This window comes from Mustelus asterias, chromosome 28, assembly GCF_964213995.1.
Source record: "Mustelus asterias chromosome 28, sMusAst1.hap1.1, whole genome shotgun sequence".
Lineage (NCBI taxonomy): Eukaryota > Metazoa > Chordata > Chondrichthyes > Carcharhiniformes > Triakidae > Mustelus > Mustelus asterias.
In genome coordinates this window covers 16,841,713-16,863,676 of record NC_135828.1, presented here as the reverse complement: position 1 = coordinate 16,863,676, position 21,964 = coordinate 16,841,713, and the positions used below count along the sequence as shown (strand labels likewise).

General features: G+C 46.8%; 2 protein-coding genes across 4 annotated transcripts in view; one reads left to right on the top strand and one right to left on the bottom strand.

Annotated features, from left to right (window-relative positions):
* Nucleotides 1-6,629, bottom strand: znf511 (zinc finger protein 511). The gene is made up of 6 exons (XM_078199626.1): nucleotides 6,197-6,629; nucleotides 5,447-5,517; nucleotides 5,126-5,327; nucleotides 2,528-2,652; nucleotides 1,980-2,180; nucleotides 1-338 (listed from the first exon to the last, which is right to left on the bottom strand). Exons 1-6 carry the CDS (start codon nucleotides 6,293-6,295, stop codon nucleotides 269-271), a joined length of 768 nt encoding a protein of 255 aa, XP_078055752.1. The 5' UTR covers nucleotides 6,296-6,629; the 3' UTR covers nucleotides 1-268.
* A 63-nt stretch (nucleotides 6,630-6,692) lies between these two features.
* tubgcp2 (tubulin gamma complex component 2) overlaps nucleotides 6,693-21,964 on the top strand; it is a 48,637-nt gene continuing 33,365 nt past the window's right edge. For 2 of the 3 annotated variants that reach the window (XR_013495635.1, XM_078199614.1), the window contains exons 1-9: nucleotides 6,756-6,932; nucleotides 13,000-13,158; nucleotides 13,704-13,832; nucleotides 15,997-16,173; nucleotides 17,593-17,752; nucleotides 19,667-19,874; nucleotides 20,066-20,265; nucleotides 20,633-20,822; nucleotides 21,299-21,444. Coding sequence is in view for 2 of the 3 variants with exons in the window: in XM_078199614.1 (XP_078055740.1) it covers nucleotides 13,009-13,158; nucleotides 13,704-13,832; nucleotides 15,997-16,173; nucleotides 17,593-17,752; nucleotides 19,667-19,874; nucleotides 20,066-20,265; nucleotides 20,633-20,822; nucleotides 21,299-21,444 (1,360 nt within the window). In the remaining variant the exon portion in view is untranslated. Of the gene's footprint in view, nucleotides 6,933-12,999; nucleotides 13,159-13,703; nucleotides 13,833-15,996; nucleotides 16,174-17,592; nucleotides 17,753-19,666; nucleotides 19,875-20,065; nucleotides 20,266-20,632; nucleotides 20,823-21,298; nucleotides 21,445-21,964 lie in introns of all 3 variants that reach the window. The other variant, XM_078199615.1, reaches the window with a different exon arrangement.

Sequence of the window (21,964 nt, the reverse complement as noted above, 5' to 3'; positions counted from 1 at the left end):
ATGCATGAAAATGATGAAAAGCAAAAGATTTATTTTGGTAATAATTAATAAATACGTATTTGTTTTCTGAACAGTACAATCCTTTTTTAAAAAATCACTTGCAACCACATTAACGAATAATTGTATCCGATCGCCTCTTGGAGGCCGAAATTATTCCAGCTGATCAGGCAAAATGTGACAAAGTGTTCTTCCAAGTTCATATTTGGAACTAATGCCTTTTACAGTACGTTGTTTTAGTATCCAGTGACTGGTTAATTCAAAAAACAGATCATTTCTTTTTCCTTGGGTTCTTGAAACCGCGGACTGACCCATGGCCAAAACAAATTGTTGCTGGCACCCTGGAAGGGAAAAAAAAGGGAAGAAAATTGAGCTGCGGGAATTGGGAAAGATCGGCATTCATTCTCAATTCTTGCTAAACACAAGGCAGTGGCGATGGTCTCAGTGCTCAAGGATAGGGAAGGTGGTCACAATAAAGTATCGCTCAGGTTCCCAATTCCAATCATTCATGCTGGAAGATGCACATGTCCTTTCTCTATACTTCCATAGCATGTTGGTTTCACTGGCTAGGCCAGCATTTGTGGTAAATTCCTAATTTTTAAAAATTCATTCGTGGGCCGTGGGCGTCACAGGCTGGGCCAGCATTTATTGCCCATCCCTCGAGAATTTGGTGGTGAGCTGTCTTCTTGCATCGCTGCAGTCCACGTGCTGTGGGTTGACCCATCAATGCCGCTAGGAAGAGAACTGCCCTCGACAAGGTGGTGATGAGCTACCCTCTTGAACAGCTGCAGTCCATGTGGTGTAGGTACACCCATAGTGCTGCGAGGGAAGGAGCCCCACGATTTTGACCCAGCGACAGTGAAGGAACGGAGATCCATTTTCAAGTCACGATGGCGTGAGGCTTGGAGGGGAACCTGCAGCTGGTGCTGCTCCCATGTGTCTGCTGTCTTTGTCCTTCTAGCTGGTAGAAGTTTTGGGTTTGGAAGGAGCTGGCGAAGGAGTCTTGGTGAGTTGCTGCAGTGCATCCTGTACATGGTACGCACTGCTGCCACTCTATGTTGGTGGTGGAGTGGACATTTAAGGTGGTATATGGGGTGTTAATCAAACAGGCCACTTTGTCCTGGATTGTGTTGAGTTTCTTGTGTGCTGTTGAAGCTGCACCCATCCAGGAAAGGATAGAACTGGCTCAGCAATGACAGTAAGAAGTTTAACAACACCAGGTTAAAGTCCAACAGGTTTATTTGGTAGCAAAAGCCACACAAGCTTTCGGAGCTCCAAGCCCCTTCCTCAGGTGAGCTCCGAAAGCTTGTCTGGCTTTTGCTACCAAATAAACCTGTTGGACTTCTTACTGTGTTTACCCCAGTCCAACGCCGGCATCTCCACATCATCAGCAATGACAACCAGAGGCAGTAGTAGAGGCGGGTATAATTTTGTCTTTTAAAAAGCACTTGGACAGTTACGTGGGTGGGATGGATATAGAGGGATATGGGCCAAATGTGGGCAATTTGGACTAGCTTAGTGGTAAAAACTGGATGGCATGGACAAGTTAGACTGAAGGGCCTGTTTCCATGCTGCAAACCTCTATCACCTTCCACAGTAAAACATATTCCAATGCTGACTGTCTGCGTATACTTGAAGAAATGCCACTTAGATGAGATACTGGAAGGCAGATAGCAACATGTAGAACTGAACTTCAGCTGCTTGGAGATAGATGGGGAGAAATATGGGCTGTGGTAGGGGAGAAGTTAAACCAATAGCTGAAAGGACCAATAAAATTCTGTAACTTCTAGCAATATATTTTCAAACATTATTTCAACCATTTCATCTTGCATAATGAAACACAAAATCGAATTAAACTAACACTGAAATGACAGGATAATTCAGCAGTGTTTTATATATACAGTTTAAATAGATAAAGCTATACTCACAATGTTAGTGCTTTGTACTTAGCTAAAAGTGAGAAATAGAAGCAGAACTGTAACCTGTAAGAGTAGGAAGGCCTTTGCTGCACCAGAGTGCTGGGGTTCTCTTGTTCTGACACAGGTGGACTCTCAGCTTCCATTGTTTCCACAGGCTCCACTGATTCTGCGGCTATCTGACAGAAAAGGCTATTTGTTTCTTTTTGACAATTGGATGTTTCCACATCCATGTCGTGTGGACTCCTGTCTTGATTCTTTTGATTGCTGTGGGGTCGGGAGGAAGAAAGCACGTTTGTTTTACTGCACTGTCACATCGAAGAGTATCACAACCAAAATTACTACTTTCAACAAGGACTATGATTTGAAATTCGTGTCTCGCACTTATTTTTTTTAAAAAAATGAACACAAAAATGTGGCATTTAATGGCACACGGCTGAAATATTAGGGAAGCACTGTTCAGCTCAGAGGGCTGAGGGCTTCAATTTTCTGTTCCAATTCAGCCAATTAAGTGAAGATATTCTGCACCTCCTGCCTCTACAACCATTTTGTTTCATTTATTAACTCACCTCAGTGAAGTTACGACATAAACCCGCAGAGAATAATTTCCTTACCGCTTCGGTTTCTTTGGTTTGTCAAATCTAAAGTCAGATGGATAACCATGAACTTTGACCAAATGCTTTTTCCGGTCACTGGAAGCCTTGAATTTTTCTGTACAACTCTCCACCAAACATATGTACTGGAAAATAAAAGCAGGCGTTTGAGTTATAAATATGTTAATTAGGACACGTTAGGCACCCATCAAAATGGGAAGTATTGACGTAACACCAAGCTTTAGGATACTCTGGGTCCCCAAGCGTGCTCCTCTTTTAAGAATTTGAGACCTGTTTAGATGTGTCAAATGGTTTGCAACTCCAGCCCAGTGCTGACTAGCCAGAGACATCACAAATGCAAGATATTCCCTATATCCTCTTCAGTGGAGTAAGGTACTAGTCAGGGCCAGGGATTCCTGGATAGAATATTAGTCAATAAAGATGTTAACAACTTGTCTACTTTAAACTGGTCCCTAATCAGATTGCAATCCTGTATAAAGCACACCTGGGTGATAGCTTTCCCTGAGAATCAGTCAAACAATAGAAACTCTTGTCCATACCTGACAATCTTTCACAGAATCCCTACAGTACAGAAGGAGGCCCATCGAGTCTGCACCGACCACAATCCCACCCCGGTCCTATTCCCTTAACCCCACATATTCACCCTGCTAATCCCCCCCGACACTAGGATCAATTTGGCATGGCCAATCAACTTAACCCGCACATCTTATTTGAAGGACAGCAGTGCTAATGACCTGGTTTGGTTAAATTATGCATTAGAAAGTAGGATGCGTCAGTGCTGTTTAGCAGCATAAACCATCTTTGTTATTCTGCCCATTTGAGTGTGCTCGATTCCAATCCAATTCTGTTCTCTAACACCGACATTACCTTGTCTTCAGTAATCTGGATTACTGATGCATCTTACAACAAAGTGCTTGCCTTCATTTCTTCCAACTCCCGCATGTACCCCGAGTTATCTGTACCCAATTGGTCCCTCTTAACATTTTTTTATGAATGCAATACAATGATGAATAGTTTTACGAGATTCCAGGTTTGAAGGGGCTGTCGTATGAGGAGCGGTTGAGTAGCTTGGGCTTGTGCTTGCTGGAGTACAGAAGAATGAGGGGGGATTTGATTGAGGTTTTTAAAATACTCAAAACGGGATTGATAAAGTCAATGTGAACCAAACATCCCCCCTTCTAGAACAGTCTAGGACAAGAGGTCATAGCTGTAGACTAAGAGGGAGGAGGTTCAAGACAGAGATAAGGAGAAGCTCCCTCTCACAGAGGTTGGGAATCTATGGAAATCATTGCCCCAGAGTGTAGTGGATGCAGAATCAATGAATTCAAGAAAGAGATAGATAAATATTTGATCAAAAGCAGGATAAAGGGCTATGGGGAAAAGGCAGGGAAATGGAATCATAGAATCCTACAGTGCAGAAGGAGGCCACTCGGCCCATTGAGTCTGTACCAACTACAATCCCACCCATGGAGGGCCCTTTCCCCACAACCCCATGCATTTACTCTAGCTAGTCCCCTTGACACTAAGGGGCAATTTAGCATGGCCAATCCACCTAACCCACACATCTTTCGAGTTAGGATGAGATGGAGATCAGCCATGATCATACAGAATGGTGGAGCGGAGGGCTGAATTGCCTACTCTCGCTCCTAATTCCTATGAGATTCTTGGATTAACCTGCCGATGTACACAGATGTGTAGTTGGCGCTGCGTGGAGTTCAGACAGTTCTGTTCTCTAAATTATAGATAAATACACATAGGTTTAACACAGGCCAGTGAGCAAAATTGAAGATTTAGAGTTCTATAGTCATAGTCGCTTGGCAGAACTTGAGTATTGCTTAAAAAAAAAGGCACATACTGCTGAAGTTCTTCATCTTGCACGCATCAGGACAGATGAGAGAATGCCAAATTTCAAAGGGAACAGCAATACATACCGTGAGAGAAACAGGATACAGTTTGGTTGACAAGGCAACTCTAATTGGCTGGGACATGCCACGGAGAACACACCGGGGAACAATATCCCCCAAGCCTTTGTTAAATGGGAAAGACGCTATGCCTGCTTTTGCTTGCAGAGGACTGGTCCCTGAGATGGTAACATATATAGCTGCTAACAAGTGTTAATGAGCCACTTTGTGAGCCTCACTGATAATCTTAACTTGGTTATTAGTGCAATCACTGGCAAGCTCTGGATTGTTCAGTGAGTGCTGCCCAATCATGGAATCACATCTAATGTTGGACACTATGACCGGAATTTTACCGCCCCGGCCACCATGGGAATCGGAACAGGTGAGGGGCAGAGTATGGGAAGGTCCATTGACCTCGTGTGGGATTTTACAGTTTCGGGATGAGCGAGGACGTAAAATCCCGCTCTGTGTTGAGAGTTTTGCAAACACGGGTTGGTTGGGTACAGTCAATACCCTTGGTGCATTTGCCATGGCAACACATCAGCCAATCAAAATGCACCTGCCAACCAATCAGTACCATTTCTCATGCAGCGTAAATTGTTCCCTTTGTAATCTGGTATTCTTGCACCTGTCCCAATGAGTGCCAAATGAAAAGCTTCAACAGCATGTTTCTCTTCTCAGCTGTATAGTCACTTACCATGTTCTGTTTCGCTGCAAGAATTTGGAACAGTGAATCGTGCCATTCCAGGATGTGAATATCGAGCAGATGACTGGACGGGAAAGAGCGCTTGCAGGAGGAACAGACATTGCGGTGGAATGTATTATAATGATGTTCATAGTTTTCTAGGGTATCAAACAGTTGACTGCAACCTGCTATATGGCAACAGAATTCAGAAACCCTATATTTAAAAAAAATGTATATGCACAAGTTAGCATACAGGAGAAAATAGATGAAATTCAAATAGCTTTGATGCAATAGCGTTAGAAATGGGGCAATCCTTAAAATAGCGATACTTACTTGGGTCTTTCTACTTCCCCCACACTTGTTATGGCATCTCGCAGATATAAATGTCTGTAGATATCACCGTCCTAAGCCAAAATAAAAACTTAAATTCTTTTCTGTAAATCATTTGTTTGATAACTGCTATTTTTAAATTGTTGTAAATTGATCAGTTATACACAAACCTTGATCCTTTATCGGTATAAACCATGCGGCCAATTGGTTAATTTAGCGTACATCACTAGCAGAGCAAACAGAGCCATGTACACATAAGCCTAGCCAATGGAACCACAGGATGAGATGGTGGAGCCCAACTGGAGGTAATGCCATCAGAAAGCAATCATAGAGTAATACATGGCCACGGCAAATGTGTGGGATTACAGAAATAGGGGAGGGTGCTCAGAGATTTGGTGTCAATTTGAAGGGCCGAATGGTCTCCTTCTGCACAGCAGGAATTCTATGGAACTTCTACTGTTATATCTGAGTGGCCTAGACAGATGGTTATGGTCATTAAAAACATGGCTGACCTGTGGGATCTTGCTGTGCACCCATTAGCTACCTCATTTCCCACATTGCAGCAGGAACTACACTGCCAAACCTGCTGTACTGGCTGCAAAAACACTTTGGGACACCCTGAGCTCGTGAAAGGAAGGAGGGAAATGCAATTGACTCCCTTTGTTCAAAAAGGAGGAAACAGCAGGTAATCTGAGCACAGCAAGATCCCACAACCAGCTGATCATCATCAGTGTCACTAGCACCGTCACCCACTTCGAAGAATTCGTCCTCCTTCGGCAGGAAGATCCTCCGGGAGCTGAAGGTAAAAGGCGGCGACGACGACGACGACGACAAGGCGGGCGGCAGTTCCATCCCCTCCGCCCTCAGCGCCCGGCTCCGGGCCCCGGGCCCGACACCTCTCAGTCACCCGCCCGCCTGCCGAGCCCGGCAGCTGTACCGCGCATGTGCACCAACCGTTACTCCAGGACAGGCAGCACCTGTGCGCACGCGCGCAGTAGCGGGGGGGGGGGCACCCGGTCAATGTCCCTACTTCGCATGCGTATTGGCCGTCACTTAGCCGCTGACTGTACGACGCCAGCGTTAATAACTGTCACCCGTTCCAGGGCCCTCATACGCATGCGTATGAGCCGTCACCCCTCCACTGACTCCAATACGCACCCGTGTTTACCGTCACCCGGGCAATGGCACTAGTGCGTATTAACTGTCACCCGGCCGCTGACTCCATTACGCATGCGCGCATGAACCGTCTCCTGCCTATTAGCTTCAGTACGCATGCGCTCCGCCATTTCTCCCTCTCTCCTTGCCGGGTCCTAGCGCCCGCTGGAATCAAACCCACGCTAAGGCCCCGCCCCCTCCGCGGCTCCATTCTGTTGTCTCAAATCCAGGCGGAGCGGGAGCAGCGGGAAGCTCGGGATTTTCCGCAGGGAAGTTTGCCCCGGGGCGGGAAGGCGGGGGCTGCTTTGTGCAGTGCGAGTGAAGAGGCCCAGAGGTGAGGAGCCGGGCGGGGGCGGGAGCGGGAGGAGGTGCGGGGGGCAGCGGGCTGGGCCTTTCCCGCCTCCCCGGGGCCGGCGGGCCGCTTGTTTGTTTGTTTGTGTAAATGAGGCGAGCGGGAGGAGGCCCCGCAGCCCGGGGGCTGGCAGCAGGCGGAGGCCCAGCTCCCAGCCCAGCAACCCGGCTGGGAGACTGGCCAACCAGCCTCTGCACCCATCCTGTATCATAATAATATATACCCCCCCCCGGATGCTCTGCCCCCCCCCCCCTGGATGTTGTGCCCCTGGATGTTGTGCCCCCCCCCCCGGATGTTGTGCCCCCCCCCCCGGATGTTGTGCCCCCCCCCCTGGATGTTGTGCCCTCCCCCCTGGATGTTGTGCCCCCCCCCTGGATGTTGTGCCCCCCCCCCTGGATGTTGTGCCCCCCCCCCCCTGGATGTTGTGCCCCCCCCCCCCTGGATGTTGTGCCCCCCCCCCCCTGGATGTTGTGCCCCCCCCCCCTGGATGTTGTGCCCCCCCCCCCCTGGATGTTGTGCCCCCCCCCCCCTGGATGTTGTGCCCCCCCCCCCCTGGATGTTGTGCCCCCCCCCCCCTGGATGTTGTGCCCCCCACCCCCTGGATGTTGTGCCCCCCCCCCCCTGGATGTTGTGCCCCCTCCCCCCTGGATGTTGTGCCCCCCCCCCCCTGGATGTTGTGCCCCCCCCCCCGGATGTTGTGCCCCCCCCCCCCTGGATGTTGTGCCCCCCCCCCCCCTGGATGTTGTGCCCCCCCCCCCTGGATGTTGTGCCCCCCCCCCCTGGATGTTGTGCCCCCCCCCCCCTGGATGTTGTGCCCCCCCCCCCTGGATGTTGTGCCCCCCCCCCCCGGATGTTGTGCCCCCCTCCCTGGATGCTGTGCCCCCCCCCCCCCCCTGGATGTTGTGCCCCCCCCCTGGATGTTGTGCCCCCCCCCCCTGGATGTTGTGCCCCCCCCCCCCTGGATGTTGTGCCCCCCCCCCCCTGGATGTTGTGCCCCCCCCCCCCCTGGATGTTGTGCCCCCCTCCCCCCCGGATGTTGTGCCCCCCCCCACCCCCGGATGTTGTGCCCCCCCCCACCCCCGGATGTTGTGCCCCCCCCACCCCCGGATGTTGTGCCCCCCCCACCCCCGGATGTTGTGCACCCCCCCCCCCCCCCCGGATGTTGTGCCCCCCTCCCCCCCCGGATGTTGTGCCCCCCTCCCCCCCGGATGTTGTGCCCCTCTCCCCCCCCGGATGTTGTGCCCCCCTCCCCCCCGGATGTTGTGCCCCCCTCCCCCCCGGATGTTGTGCCCCCCTCCCCCCCGGATGTTGTGCCCCCCTCCCCCCCGGATGTTGTGCCCCCCTCCCCCCCGGATGTTGTGCCCCCCCCCACCCCCGGATGTTGTGCCCCCCCCCACCCCCGGATGTTGTGCCCCCCCCACCCCCGGATGTTGTGCCCCCCCCACCCCCGGATGTTGTGCCCCCCCCCCCCCGGATGTTGTGCCCCCCCCCACCCCCGGATGTTGTGCCCCCCCCCACCCCCGGATGTTGGGCCCCCCCCCCCAACCCCGGATGTTGTGCCCCCCCCCCCCCCCCGGATGTTGTGCACCCCCCCCCGGATGTTGTGCCCCCCCCCCCGGATGTTGTGCCCCCCCCCCCCGGATGTTGTGCCCCCCCCACTGGATGCTGTGCCCCCCCCCCCCACCGGATGCTGTGCCCCCCCCCCCCCCCCCCGGATGCTGAGCCCCCCCCCCCCCCCCCCCCCGGATGCTGAGCCCCCCCCCCCCCCCCCCCCGGATGCTGTGCCCCCCCCCACCGGATGCTGTGCCCCCCCCCCCACCGGATGCTGTGCCCCCCCCCCACTGGATGCTGTGCCCCCCCCCCCCACCGGATGCTGTGCCCACCCTCCCCCACCGGATGCTGTGCCCCCCCCCCACCGGATGCTGTGCCCACCCCCCGATGCTGTGCCCACCCCCACCCCCCCGGATGCTCTCCCCCCCTCTATACCCATTCTATATAGTCAGATCCCTTTTACAAGTAGTTTTGCAGCTCTGCTTTTATTTAACATGTTGCATTGCTCCCCACCACACAGCCACTGTTTTGATAGATTTCGAGCAGACCATCCTCCCTCCCCCATGGGTACCACTACCTCCTGTTGTTAATGTATCTGAAGGTAAAACATGCCTTGTTGCATTTTATTGTTTCTTCCCAATGCTGCAACCTTTTGGGGTATTGCAGCACCTCCTTCCAGGCTCCCCATTTTCTCTCCCCCCCCCCCCCCCCCCCACAAAAAGCTGACTTTCAAATCCCTCCATCCTCCTGTAAGATCTCTTGAGCTCTGCTGTCAATTCTAACATCCTGCACATCCCCAATTTTAATTGCATTAAAAGCAAAATACTGCAGTGCTGGAGATCTGAAATTAGAATTGCAAGTGCTGGAAAACCTCAGCTGGTCTGGCGGCATCTACTTACCTGACGAAGGGGCAGCGCTCCGAAAGCTAGTGGCTTTTGCTACCAAATAAACCTGTTGGACTTTAACCTGGTGTTGTGAGACTTCTTACGGCATCTATGGAGAGAGAGAAGGAGTTAACACCTCCTACTGGATACGACTCCTCTTTGGAGCCTGATTTTAATTACTCCCATTAGTTGTACTTTCAGCTACCTTGGCCTTAATTTCTGGAAATATTGTTGCAGTGGATGTGGAGAGGATGTTTCCTCTTGTCAGAGAATCTAGAACAAGGCTTCACAAAAAAATAAAGAGTCACTCATTAAGATGGATATGAGAAGAGTCTCTGGAACTCCTCGAAAGGCAACAGAAGCAGCATCTTTGACTATTTTTAAGGCAGGGCGAGATAGATTCTTGATTAACAAAGGGGTGAAAGGTTATTGGAGGATCGGCAGGAATGTGGGGGTGAGGTTACAATCGGATGTAAGGCGGAGCAGGCTCGATGGGCCGAGTGACCTTCTGCTGCTTCTAGTTCATGTGAAGAAATTTAAACTCGGGTTTATCTTCTGAAAGATTCAGTTAATTTCGGGTGGCACAGTGGTTAACACTGCTGCCTCACAGCGCCAGGGACCCGGGTTCAGTTCCAGTGTGGAGTCTGCATATTCTCCCCATGTCTGTGTGGGTTTCCTCCAGGTGCTCCGGTTTCCTCCCACAGTCCAAAGATGCGCGGATTAGGTTGATTGGCCATGCTAAATTGACCCTAGTGTCAGGGGGCTAGCAGGGTAAATATGTGGGGTTACGGGAGCAGGGCCTGGGTGGGATTGTGGTCGGTGCAGACTCGATGGGCCAAATGGCCTCCTTCTGCACTGTAGGGATTCTATGATTTATTATTGTCACATGTATTAGTATGCAGTGAAAGTATTGTATAATACAGACAAAGCATTCCGTACATAGAAAAGGAAAACAGAGGGTGCAGAATGTAGTGTTGCAGCTGTAGCTAAGGTATAGAGAAAGATCAACTTAATATATGATGGGTCCATTCAAAAGTCTTGACGGCAGCAGAGAAGAAGCTGTTCTCGAGTGTATTGGTACATGTTGCAAACTCAATGCAATGTTGAGTTTGAGTCAATATGCAATCCCAGCAACAGAGAATGAGGTGGAGTAATGAACCAGCAAGAATTGACAAAAAATGACAATGCTCAAAGTGAAAGAGAGGAAGAAATTAGGAATGCAAGGGGAGGAATGGAAATCAGAGGGCAAAGGATAGAAGTTAGTAAACCCGATATTAAGAGTGATATTCCCAATGTTTGAATAGGTATTATTGCTGTCAAAATCATTTTCCCTGTTGTCACCAATGCCATGTCAGTTTATAATGTGTTCTGCATTACGAAGCTATATGCACAGGCTCACTGGGAGTGACACGTGGATCCATACACATTATGAATGAATACTGTTGAACCAATGCAGACCATCCTAATTTTCAAGTCTGTTTTATTTGCATAAACTATGCTGCAATTCCTGGATTGTTAATTTAAAGTTTTTGTAACTTGGTCAATGTGTCTCACTGCAGCTTAATTAATTTAACTCATTATAATATCGTAAACAAGACATTTCTCGACAGAGTTGCTTAGAGTTGTTGCAATTTATGCACAAGTTAGTGGTTCTTGGGTGTTCGTTCTATTGAAATAAGGACCGTGTTCAAATGAGTAATTTGTACTCCAGATTTAATGATTCCAGATTTTTAAATAAGTGTCTTGCTGAATGTTTGGAAAAGCTTTCCTTGCCTACAGGAGCTGTTAGGCTGTTATTTGCATGTGGAGAGTTGCCAGCTATAATTGCTAAATTTGTAATTAACCATATATCTAATGAATAATATAGTGGGAATTGGAGGATTCTTAGTTTCCACTCAATGGATGTTCTCTAAATATTACAGCAGCAGTTCACTCCCCTTAATTAGCACAGGTAGTTTCCTATTTTTGTTTGTTTCCTATTTTTGTGGAAAGTTAGCCTTGGGATTTATCGGCAACTTATTGCTCTTTTAACCGTTCTGCTTTAATCTCATGTTTGCATACAAGTTGATTGTACAAACTACAGGCAAGAAATTAGGTGTAGCTGCGTAACATGCTGTAGATGTAAATCTGTGAAATGGCTCCCCCAACCTGTTCACTTTGCATCTGTGGTTCTTACCTGAAAATGTCTGACTCTTTAATTCCTTTGCACTAATGTTGTCTATTCTCACAGAACCTTCAGAAATTTGGAATTTTTTATTGATCGAATTAAAAGAGAACTCCATCCTTCATTTAAAATGACATGTTTTACGGACAGAGTTTTGAACATAATAGTTTGTTTCCATGTTTCATCACTTTGGCACAGTGGTTAGCACTGCTGCCTCACAGCCATGATGTGGAGATACCGGCGTTGGACTGGGGTAAACACAGTAAGAAGTCTCACAACACCAGGTTAAAGTTCAACAGGTTTATTTGGTAGCACAAGCCACTAGCTTTCAGAGCGCTGCCCCTTCATCAGCCTCACAGCGCCAGAGACCCAGGTTCAATTCCAGTCTCGGGTCACTCACTGTTTGTGTGGAGTTTGCATGTTCTTCCTGTGTCTGCATGGGTTTCCTCCGGGTGCTCCAGTTTCCTCCCACAGTCTGGAAGATGTACAGGTTAGGTTAATTGGCCATGTTAAATTGCCCCTCAATGTTGGCGGGGGAGGGTGCTGCTACCAGGGTAAGTATGTGGGGTTATGGGGATAGAGCCTGGCTGGGATTGTTGTTGGTGCAGGCTCGATGGGTTGAATGGCCTCCTGTATTGTAGGGATTTTATGACATCTTAAAGTTTATTTATTAGTCACAAGTAAGGCTGCAATGCCTTAACACTGCAATGAAGTTACTGTGAAATTCCCCTAGTCGCCACAGTCCGGCGCCTGTTCAGGTCAATGCACCCTAACCAGCACGTAAGAACATAAGAAATAGGAGCAGGAGTAGGCCATCTAGCCCCTCGAGCCTGCCCCGCCATTCAATAAGATCATGGCTGATCTGAAGTGGATCACTTCCGCTTACCAGCCTAATCCCCATAACCCCTAATTCCCTTACCGATCAGGAATCCATCTATCCGTGATTTAAACATATTCAACGAGGTAGCCTCCGCCACTTCAGTGGGCAGAGAATTCCAGAGATTCACCACCCTCTGAGAGAAGAAGTTCCTCCTCAACTCTGTCCTAAACTGACCCCCCCCCCTTTATTTTGAGGCTGTGCCCTCTAGTTCTAGCTTCCTTTCTAAGTGGAAAGAATCTCTTTCAGAATGTGGGAGGAAACCGGAGCACCCGGAGGAAACCCACGCAGACACGGGGAGAACCTGCAAACTCCGCACAGACAGTGACCCAAGCCGGGAATCGAACCCGGGTCCCTGGCGCTGTGAGGCAGCCACCATGCCGTCCCCTCTTGTCACCTCTTGATTTGGTTTCTTTGTTTTGGACATGTTTCTTGGGCACTGAAAGCTGGCCTTGTAAGATGCTTGGCTGTAAAATAGTTGTACTGAGATATAATTAAGGATGCAATTACGACATAATGAAATAAGTTTTCGGCAGACTTTGTCAGCATGCTTACACTTTCTTGTTAACACAGGAAGGAATCATGAGTGAATTCCGAATCCATCATGATGTGAATGAGCTGCTCAGTTTGCTCCGGGTTCGAGGTGGCGATGGAGCTGAAGTGTATATTGACCTCCTCCAAAAAAATAGAACTCCATACGTCACAACGACTGTCTCTTCCCATAGCGCCAAGGTAATATGTCTAGCAAGCATCCATGAAGTATCTGTTTCACTTTCTAGTATCTTGAATTACTGTCTTTAAAATATTTAGGTGGTTATGACCTGAAATGTGCTGCTTAAGGATGGGTGATTCGATAATAACTTTCAAATGGAAATTGGATGCACACTTGAAGGGTAACCATTTGCAGGACTATATGCAGGAATATGGGACTAATAGAGAGAGCTAGTACAGGTGTGGTGGACAGAATAGCCTCCTTGCTCTGAGAGGGATGTTGAAGTTGGATTTCAGATTTGAATATCTACATACAACCTCTACTGAGTGGAGTTTAAAGAAGTGCTGAAGAAAGGCTGGGATTTCTTATGCAGTGACATTTGGGAGGAGAAATTGGATATTGGGTTTCACCTGCCTGACTTTGACAATCGTGCGTATGGCTGACAAAGGATAACAGTCAGGGACGAGGCTACAGGATTGATTGAGGGAGAGCGAACCGAGAACACTGCTGTGTATACACTGCTTTAAAAGTAAACACGTTTTCATTTCTCTTTGTTATTTGTTAGGTAAAAATTGCAGAGTTTTCAAGAACTCCTGAGGAATTTCTTAGGAAATATGATGAGCTGAAATCAATAAATGTTCGGAATGTGGATCCGTTGGTTTACCTGTTGTCAAAACTTACCGAAGATAAAGAGGTAATGAATTTTGAAGTATATTTCTAGTGGTTCTGGGTCTTTTGGGATGATTTGCTTAACTTTTATATCACCGATCTGTCCGCTTCTTAGTACTACGTTTATTGAGGTGGTTTTTGGCATTGTTTGATAAATATCCCCAGTGCGGTGCTTATTTGTTTGGAATCCAGTTAATCGTGAGAACGAGGAGCAGAAGTAGACCTTTCGGCCCATCAAGCTTACTTTCACCATTCAATAAGATCAAGGCTGAGCTGATTGTGGCCCCAACTCGCTCCCTGCCTGTCCCCAAAACTCCTGCCTTGGTTCGTTGATCAAAAATCTGTCTAACTCAGCCTTGGTTATATTCAGTGACTAGCCCCCACTGCTGTCTGAGGAAGAGAACTCCAAAGACAAATGACCCTCTGAGAGAAGAAATTCCTCCTCATCTCCATCCAAAATAGGAAATTCCTTATTTTTAATCTGTGCCCCCTAATTCTAGATTCCCCCCCACAAGGAAACATTCCCTCAATATCTGTCCTGTCAAACATCCTCAGAATCTTCTGTCTCAATAAGATCACCTCTCATTTCTCTAAACTCCAACCAGTATAGGAACAATCTATTCAATGTTCCTCATAAGGCCACCCCTTCATCCCAGAAATCAGTCCAGTGAACCTGCTGGGCGGCACAGTGGTTAGCACTGCAGCCTCACAGCGCCATGGACCCGGGTTCAGTTCTCAGCTTGGGTCACTGTCTGTGTGAAGTTTGCACATTCTCCCCCGTGTCTGTGTGGGTTTCCTCCCACAGTCCAAAGATGTGCGGGTTAGATGGATTGGCCCCTGAGTGTCAAGGGGCCTAACTAGAGTAAATGCATGGGGTTACAGAGATAGGGCCTGGGTGGGATTGTGGTCGGTGCAGACTCAATGGGCTGAATGGCCTCCTGCACTATAGGGTTCTTTGTTCTTCTCTGAACTGATTCCAATACAAATATATCCCTCAAGTAATGAGACCAGAACTCTACGTAATGCTCTAGGTGTGGTTTCACCAATGCCCTTTACAGTTGTTGCTAAACTTCCTTATTTTTATGCCCGATCCCATTTGTGTTAAGGTCCAACATTCCATTTGCTTTCCAGATTACTTGCTTCACCTGCATGCTTGCTATATCCGCATGCCAAGCTTCCGTGGTTCATGGACAAGGCCCCCCAAATCCCTCTGTACTGCAGCATTCTGCAGTCTCTCTCCATTTAAATAATATTCTGCTTTTCTCCTCTTCCTGCCAAAGTGGGCAGCCTTACCTTGGGTGCGAGGCTGATTTCGCTGGCAAAACGGGGCCGGTAAGATCACGGGAGGCAAGAAACGGACGCGAACATGATTTTTTGCTTCCCGTCCTATTTTACCAGCTCGCCACGCTGGTCAACCGGCGCGATGAACCGGTAAGATCGAACCCACTATCGATGTAACACCTTAGCTCTTGTTGGTTGGCAAGACATTATGACACTGAAATCTCAGATGGAAATCTATTTTAAATACATTCAATACAAGTTATTTAACCGGGCAGATTATTTTTCTATCTGGTTGTTTTTGACAATTATTTGCACAGATCCATGACGAATACAGTTTCCTGAGCATTGGAATTAGGAAGGGTGCAAGGGGAGGACAAACTTTCACTCAAAAAAACAAACGTTTTGTAATTCAACAAATGGTGGAGGACCATGTTGCCTACTGATTATCTTGAATCGCAGTTTATAAGATTACCTTTTTTTCGTCATATTTTTGCATATAGCATATAGGTTGGCCACCCCACCTCTCACTTTCTGCCTCGATAGGCTACACACACATTGGTAGTTGGCCTCAATTTTCCACTGCAGTACATTATGACCGGGTGGCAGGGCGCAGGCAGGCCGTATGGGCTGTGTTACAAAGATACACGTGAGTTTTTAACGCACACCTACACAGATCAGTCCTTGTGCAGTGAATGACGAGGGTAGCAAACATGCCAGCGGTTCACTTTTATTCCCGGCGTACGGGTCGAACTTTGTTTGCGGAGGAGTTTTTCGAAGCTTCAGAGGCCGACTCCTACGCCAACATTTACGGTAACAATTATAGCCAGGAATTTGTGAGCTGCAAGCACTTTCGATACATCGTAAATGCTGCGAGCTTCAAAGCAGATTTATCTTCCATTTTATTGCAGACTCTGCAGTACCTGCAACAGAATGCAAAGGACAGAGCAGAACATTCATCCAATGTCTTAGCTAGCAGCAGTGCAACTTTCAGTGTCCCAACGACCACTGCCAAACTCTCTATACAGGAACTTGAAGAACTCCGGAAACAGCTTGGCAGTGTCACTACCGCCTCAAGTTCACAGCAGGTAAAGAGATTGAACTTCAATAATCTTGTACACTTAGAGCATCCTTCATACCTCTGGAACTTAGGAGTAACAATTTTGGACCTTGAGATCTGATGAGTCTGTAATTGTTTTGTGTAGATATAAGAATATTCAATCCACCATTTATAATATATTTTTAATCATTCACGGGATGTGAACTCCTTTCACTGTAAATTAGTGTGTAACGGTAGTGTAAAATGTTCGTGATCCCAAGGTGCTTTGCCAGGCTTTTGTACCCAGATCACTGTTCCTACTCCGATTATAAGCCCCATCTATTTTGTTACCAAAAGTTTACAACAGAGGTTTGTGCAGTATTTGGGTGGCACAGTGGTTAGCACTGCTGCCTCACAGCGCCAGGGACCCGGGTTCAATTCCGGCCTCGGGTCACTGTCTGTGTGGAGTTTGCACGTTTCTCCCCGTGTCTGCGTGGGTTTCCTCCGGGTGCTCCGGTTTCCACCCACAGTCCAAAGATGTGCGGGTTAGGTGGATTGGCCATGCTAAATTGTCCCTTAGTGTCAGGGGAACTAGCTAGGGTAAATGCGTGGGATTATGGGGATAGGGCCTGGGTGGGATTGTGGTCGGTGCAGACTCCTGCACTGTAGGATTCTATATTTTTCCTCTAAACACACAGACAAGCAAGTCTATTCCGTTTGTGCAAATTCAATCTTTTAAAGAACTAATTTTCCATTTTGGTTTATTTGAGTTGATTGATTCAATTTTTTCAAATGATTTGAAACTTTCTAGTGCAAAAGCTGACTGAATTAAATCTTTCCACATTGCCCCATTCCTGTTTCCATTACCAAGCTCCTGATTCTTGCTGCAGTTCCCTGAGGCCAGTGACTCTCTGGTGTTTAGTCCAAGTGACTGTTCCTCAGGTGAGCCTGGATGGTGCGTCAGCAGATTATATTATTTCCTGTGGTTGGCATCATCCATCGAGTTTCTCATCCTGCCCTCATTCCCCACGTATACTTGCTTTCCAACAAGATATCATTGCAAACAGGCGTGGGAAGACCGTTCAAGATCATATATATGTTTTAATCAAGGCACCACTTACTCTTCTAAAGTCCAGTGGATACAAGCCGAGCCTGTGCAACTATTGCTCATAAGACAACCCGCACATTCCAGCTATCAGTCTAGTCAACCTTCCCTGAACTGTTTCCAATGCATTTACATCCTTCCTTAAATAAGGTACTGTACACAGTACTCCAGATGTGGTCTCACTAACACCCTGTATAACTGAAGCATAACCTCCATACTTCTGTATTCAATTCCCCTCACAATAAACGATAATGCATCCCACAGATATGTCGAGTTATCCTTTGTAATAATATCATTATTAAGTCAGGGAGTTATGCTTATGGTCTGTGAGATCAGTTCTCATTTTTAAATGTTGCTCTCTAGCCTCTTGAAGTAGTCCGAAAGCTCCTTCGGGACAAGCACAACAAGAGAAATCCAGGACTGATCATCCCACATTTCCCACCGTGGGTGTATGAAAGGCCGGCTCTTTTGGGGGACTTTATAAACAGCTCCAGCCCAATCACTGAGACCATCGTTTCTATAGGTATGCAGAGTATACATTGGATTTTTCTGATTATTGTGAGTCCTGTTCAGAGCTGAATTGAAATTTTGAAGTGTTATTTTATCAGATGGTCTATTTTCTAGGAATAATGCTTGCATTGAAATCACAGGGCACCAAGGCACTACAGAATGAAATCATCCTTACCTTTGCATAACATTGTACTGAAACAGATTGTGTATTCTTACTACTTTTCCTTGAATTCCATCAATAATAAAACTTTAAATGCTATCTTCAGACATGACTCAGTGTGGAAGCTCGTGCACTATTGGGTCAATTCAACCGTTCAAGGGGACTTAGTACCTGCACAATTCCACTTCACTGAAATCCTGGGACAGTATCCGTTTGCAGGAAAGAATCACTTTGTTTACATGTTTCCTGTAGCGATGATGATGCAATTGTCAATCTTTCAGTTTGTGTTATTATCCATTAACAGCACACAGTGCGTTGGGTGTCAGCAACTTTCTACAGGAGATGTGGGCTTCCCTGGCTGGGCCACAGCCATTTCAGAGATGTAATTACGACAGTGGACAATGGTTTCACGATCATCATTAGACTTTTAATTCCAAACTTTTATTGAATTCGAATTTCACCATCTGCTGTGATGGAATTCAATCCCAGGTCCCTAGAGCATTACACTGGATCTCTGGATTACTAGTCCAGCGACAGTACTACGATGCCGCTGCCTCCCTCCCGTTTGCCATGATGTTTGCTTTGGAGAAGTGTCATAACAATCTGGGTGATTGAGGGGTAGTAATCCCATTTTGGGGATCGCAGTAAAAGGCACACGGTGGCACAGTGGTTAGCATCACTGCCTCGCAGCTCCAGGGACCTGGGTTCGATTTCTGGTTTGGATCACTGTCTGTGTGGAGTTTGCACGTTCTCACCATGTGTGCGTGGGTTTCCTCCGGGTGCTCCGGTTTCCTCCCACACTCCAAAAGATACAGTAAGTCTCACAACACCAGGTTAAAGTCCAACAGGTTTATAAAGTCCACAACAGGTGAGTCACCTGATGAAGGGGCAACACTCTGAAAGCTCGTGCTCCCAAGTAAACCTGTTGGACTTTAACTTGTGTTGTGAGACTGCTTACTGTGCCTACCCCAGTCCAACGCCGACAAATCCACATCATGACTCCAAAAGAAGTGTCGGTTAGGTGCATTGGTCGTGCTAAATTCTCCCTCAGGGTACGCGAACAGGCACCGGAGTGGCGACTAGGGGATTGTCACAATAACTTCCATTGCAGTGTTGATATAAGCCTACTTGTGACACTAATAAATAAACTTTAAAATGTTATATTTTGCATTGTGATTTATGTCATCCAAAGTCTTGAAGCACAGAGTTGCAACCTGTGATTTGGGTGTATTTTATTTTTGTATAAAAATAATTTTTCAGTGTGTTGTTTGTAGAGATGTTATACTATTTGTCTTGCTATTAAAAATAAAAAGGATTGTGGGTCATGTAAAAATGCGTTTTGTCCATCAATATTCCATTACCCAATTTCCTAGGAATTCCAGCTTCAGATTAAAACATACTCAACCCAAGCTAAGCTCCAATGTGCTGGAACTGATTTCCCACTTATTCTGAATCTTTGAAATCTCTTAACCAGTATGACATATTCCTAAATTGCCTTATTACAACACCCTACCTCCCACATGTGGTAAATGTATTGCTAAATTTCACTAATGTTAATTACATATCCACTTCTCTTTCATTCAAAATGCTTTATTTTGCTTTTGAGAATGAATGATTTTGTCGAGGTCCAATTGACCAGATTGACTATCGCATGATGTAACTTGCAGAATATGACAATGACAAAACTTTCAGAATAAGTTAGTTGTGACTATCCAAACTCAGCTGCAACACATCTGTCTCACTGCCAAACCTCTCCCTCTCCATTAGGGACCGTGGCACTTGCTGCACAAGAACAAATGATAGTTGAAGACTTGCTGTACGTTTTGATCGGGGTAGATGGGAAGTACATCACAGCACAACCATTGATTGGAAGACAGAGTCGATCCTTTGCTGTTGACCCTACTCTGGACATGTCTGTTAAAGAACTTGTAAATAGGATTCTTCCAATAGCAGCGAGCTACTCCTCTGTCACCAGGTGGGTAACTTCGAGGTCTGATATTTACATCTGGCTCCTTTCTGTATAAGAGAATTTTACCTCCTGTTCCCAGCACTCATGCTCTCTAAATTGACTAAGGAACTGTGTGACATGTTAGACCTTGGATGAGAGAGTCTGTGAATGTTTGTTTGGTTTGAGCTTTAACAATTGTGCTTTGGGCCTCTACTCAGATTCATTGAAGACAAGTCCTCCTTTGAGCATGGCCAGGTAAACCATGCTTTGGCCGCAGCCATGCGGACACTCGTGAAGGAGTACATGATCCTCGTGACGCAACTGGAACACTTGCAGCGACAAGGGCTGCTCTCGTTACAGAAACTTTGGTTTTATGTTCAGCCAACGATTAGAACAATGGAGATATTGGCTTCAATAGGTATTGTTCTGTCTGTGTTTTGAGCTTCATTGTCTTTTTTTAAATGTAGGGTTAAAAAATCTCAGGAAAGCGATGGGGGCAAAGTTTGCTCGTGTAAAGTAGCCTGTTTTTTATTTAAAAAATCACCATTAACAGAAAGTTACTCGTGCTTATAATTGGAAGAAATCCTTGATTAATGTTTACTGTGAACAAGCCTTGGTCGAAATGTAGGGAGTTTTAATACGTGATGTCTGCATTTAAATATAGCCAACTGGACTTTTATTTTCTGGCAACAAACAACTGCAATAAGTAATTTATGTGAAAAGAAACAAATATAATTAGCAACTGATTCAAGAGGAAATGATTTCTCTTCTGTGTTTTGTACCAGCTACCTCTGTGGAGAAAGGAGAATGCATGGGGGGATCCACACTAAGTGTGCTCCACGATCGGACTTTCAACTACACCGGAGACAGTCAGGCACAAGAGCTATGCCTCTATCTGACTAAAGCAGCCAGTGTTCCTTACTTTGAAATTTTAGAGAAGTGGATCTACAGGGGAATCATACAAGATCCTTACAGGTATAAGGTTAACCACTGGAAATAATTTACTCCCCGTGGGTTTATTTTAAACTTCAGTCTCAGTTCTGAACAGGTCAAATACTCTCGCTCTTCTCCTGTCTCCTTCTGCACTGGCACCATTCTCCCCCCTTTGTCCCTTCTCGGGCTCAGCACTTCAGTCATTCTTCCCAACTCCCTGTCTGATGCTGTTGTTGTGCCCAAGAGGTTAAATGTTGCTGCATGGTGTGACTGGGAATTTATGGATGTCGTGATCTGGAAGTGTTGAGCTTAACTATTTTGCAGAGGTGTAACGGGCTCTATTTGTAAATTGCAGGCGACCTGGGTCATTCATGAGGCAGATAATGCAGTATACAAGGAAACATCCCCAACTGCTTGGCTTGGAATATATTAATTACTTTGCCACTTAGAATTTTGCTTCATAAGATTCACGTGTTCATTTTATTGGATTAACAAATTAATCTATCTTGGTGTTGCAGTGAGTTCATGGTAGAAGAGCATGAACTGCAGAAGGAGAAAATTCAGGAGGATTACAATGACAAGTACTGGGATCAGAGATACACCATCATCCAGCACAGAATCCCTTCATTTCTGCAGAAGTTGGCTGATAAGATACTTAGTACAGGTAGTGCAATACTCTGCGTCCTCTCTTTATTATCTGTATGTTCCATTGTGTCTATAATCTGTTTAAATTACAATTTAATTTATATCTTTCTCTAGCATTGAAGAAAATTGACTTGTTTTTATTAGAATGTTAAGTACATTGAATCCCTACAGTGCAGAAGGAGGCCAATCGGCCCATCGAGTCTGCACAGACAATCCCACCCAGGCCCTATCGCCATAACGCCACATGTTTACCCTGTCAGTCCCTCTGGCACTAAGGCACAATTTAGCCTGGCCAATCAACCTAACCCGCGCGTCTTGAGTGTGGGAGATAACCGGAGCTCCCAGAGGAAACCCACGCAGACACGGGAAGGACGTGTAAACTTCGTACAGGCAGTCACCCAAGGCCGGAATTGAACCTGGGTCCCTGGTGCTGTGAGGCAGCTGTGCTAACCATTGTCCACTGTGAATAAAAACCAGATAAACCAGATTTCTTTGGATCCCTTAAGGAATGGCATTGTATGAAAAATACACTTGTAGCT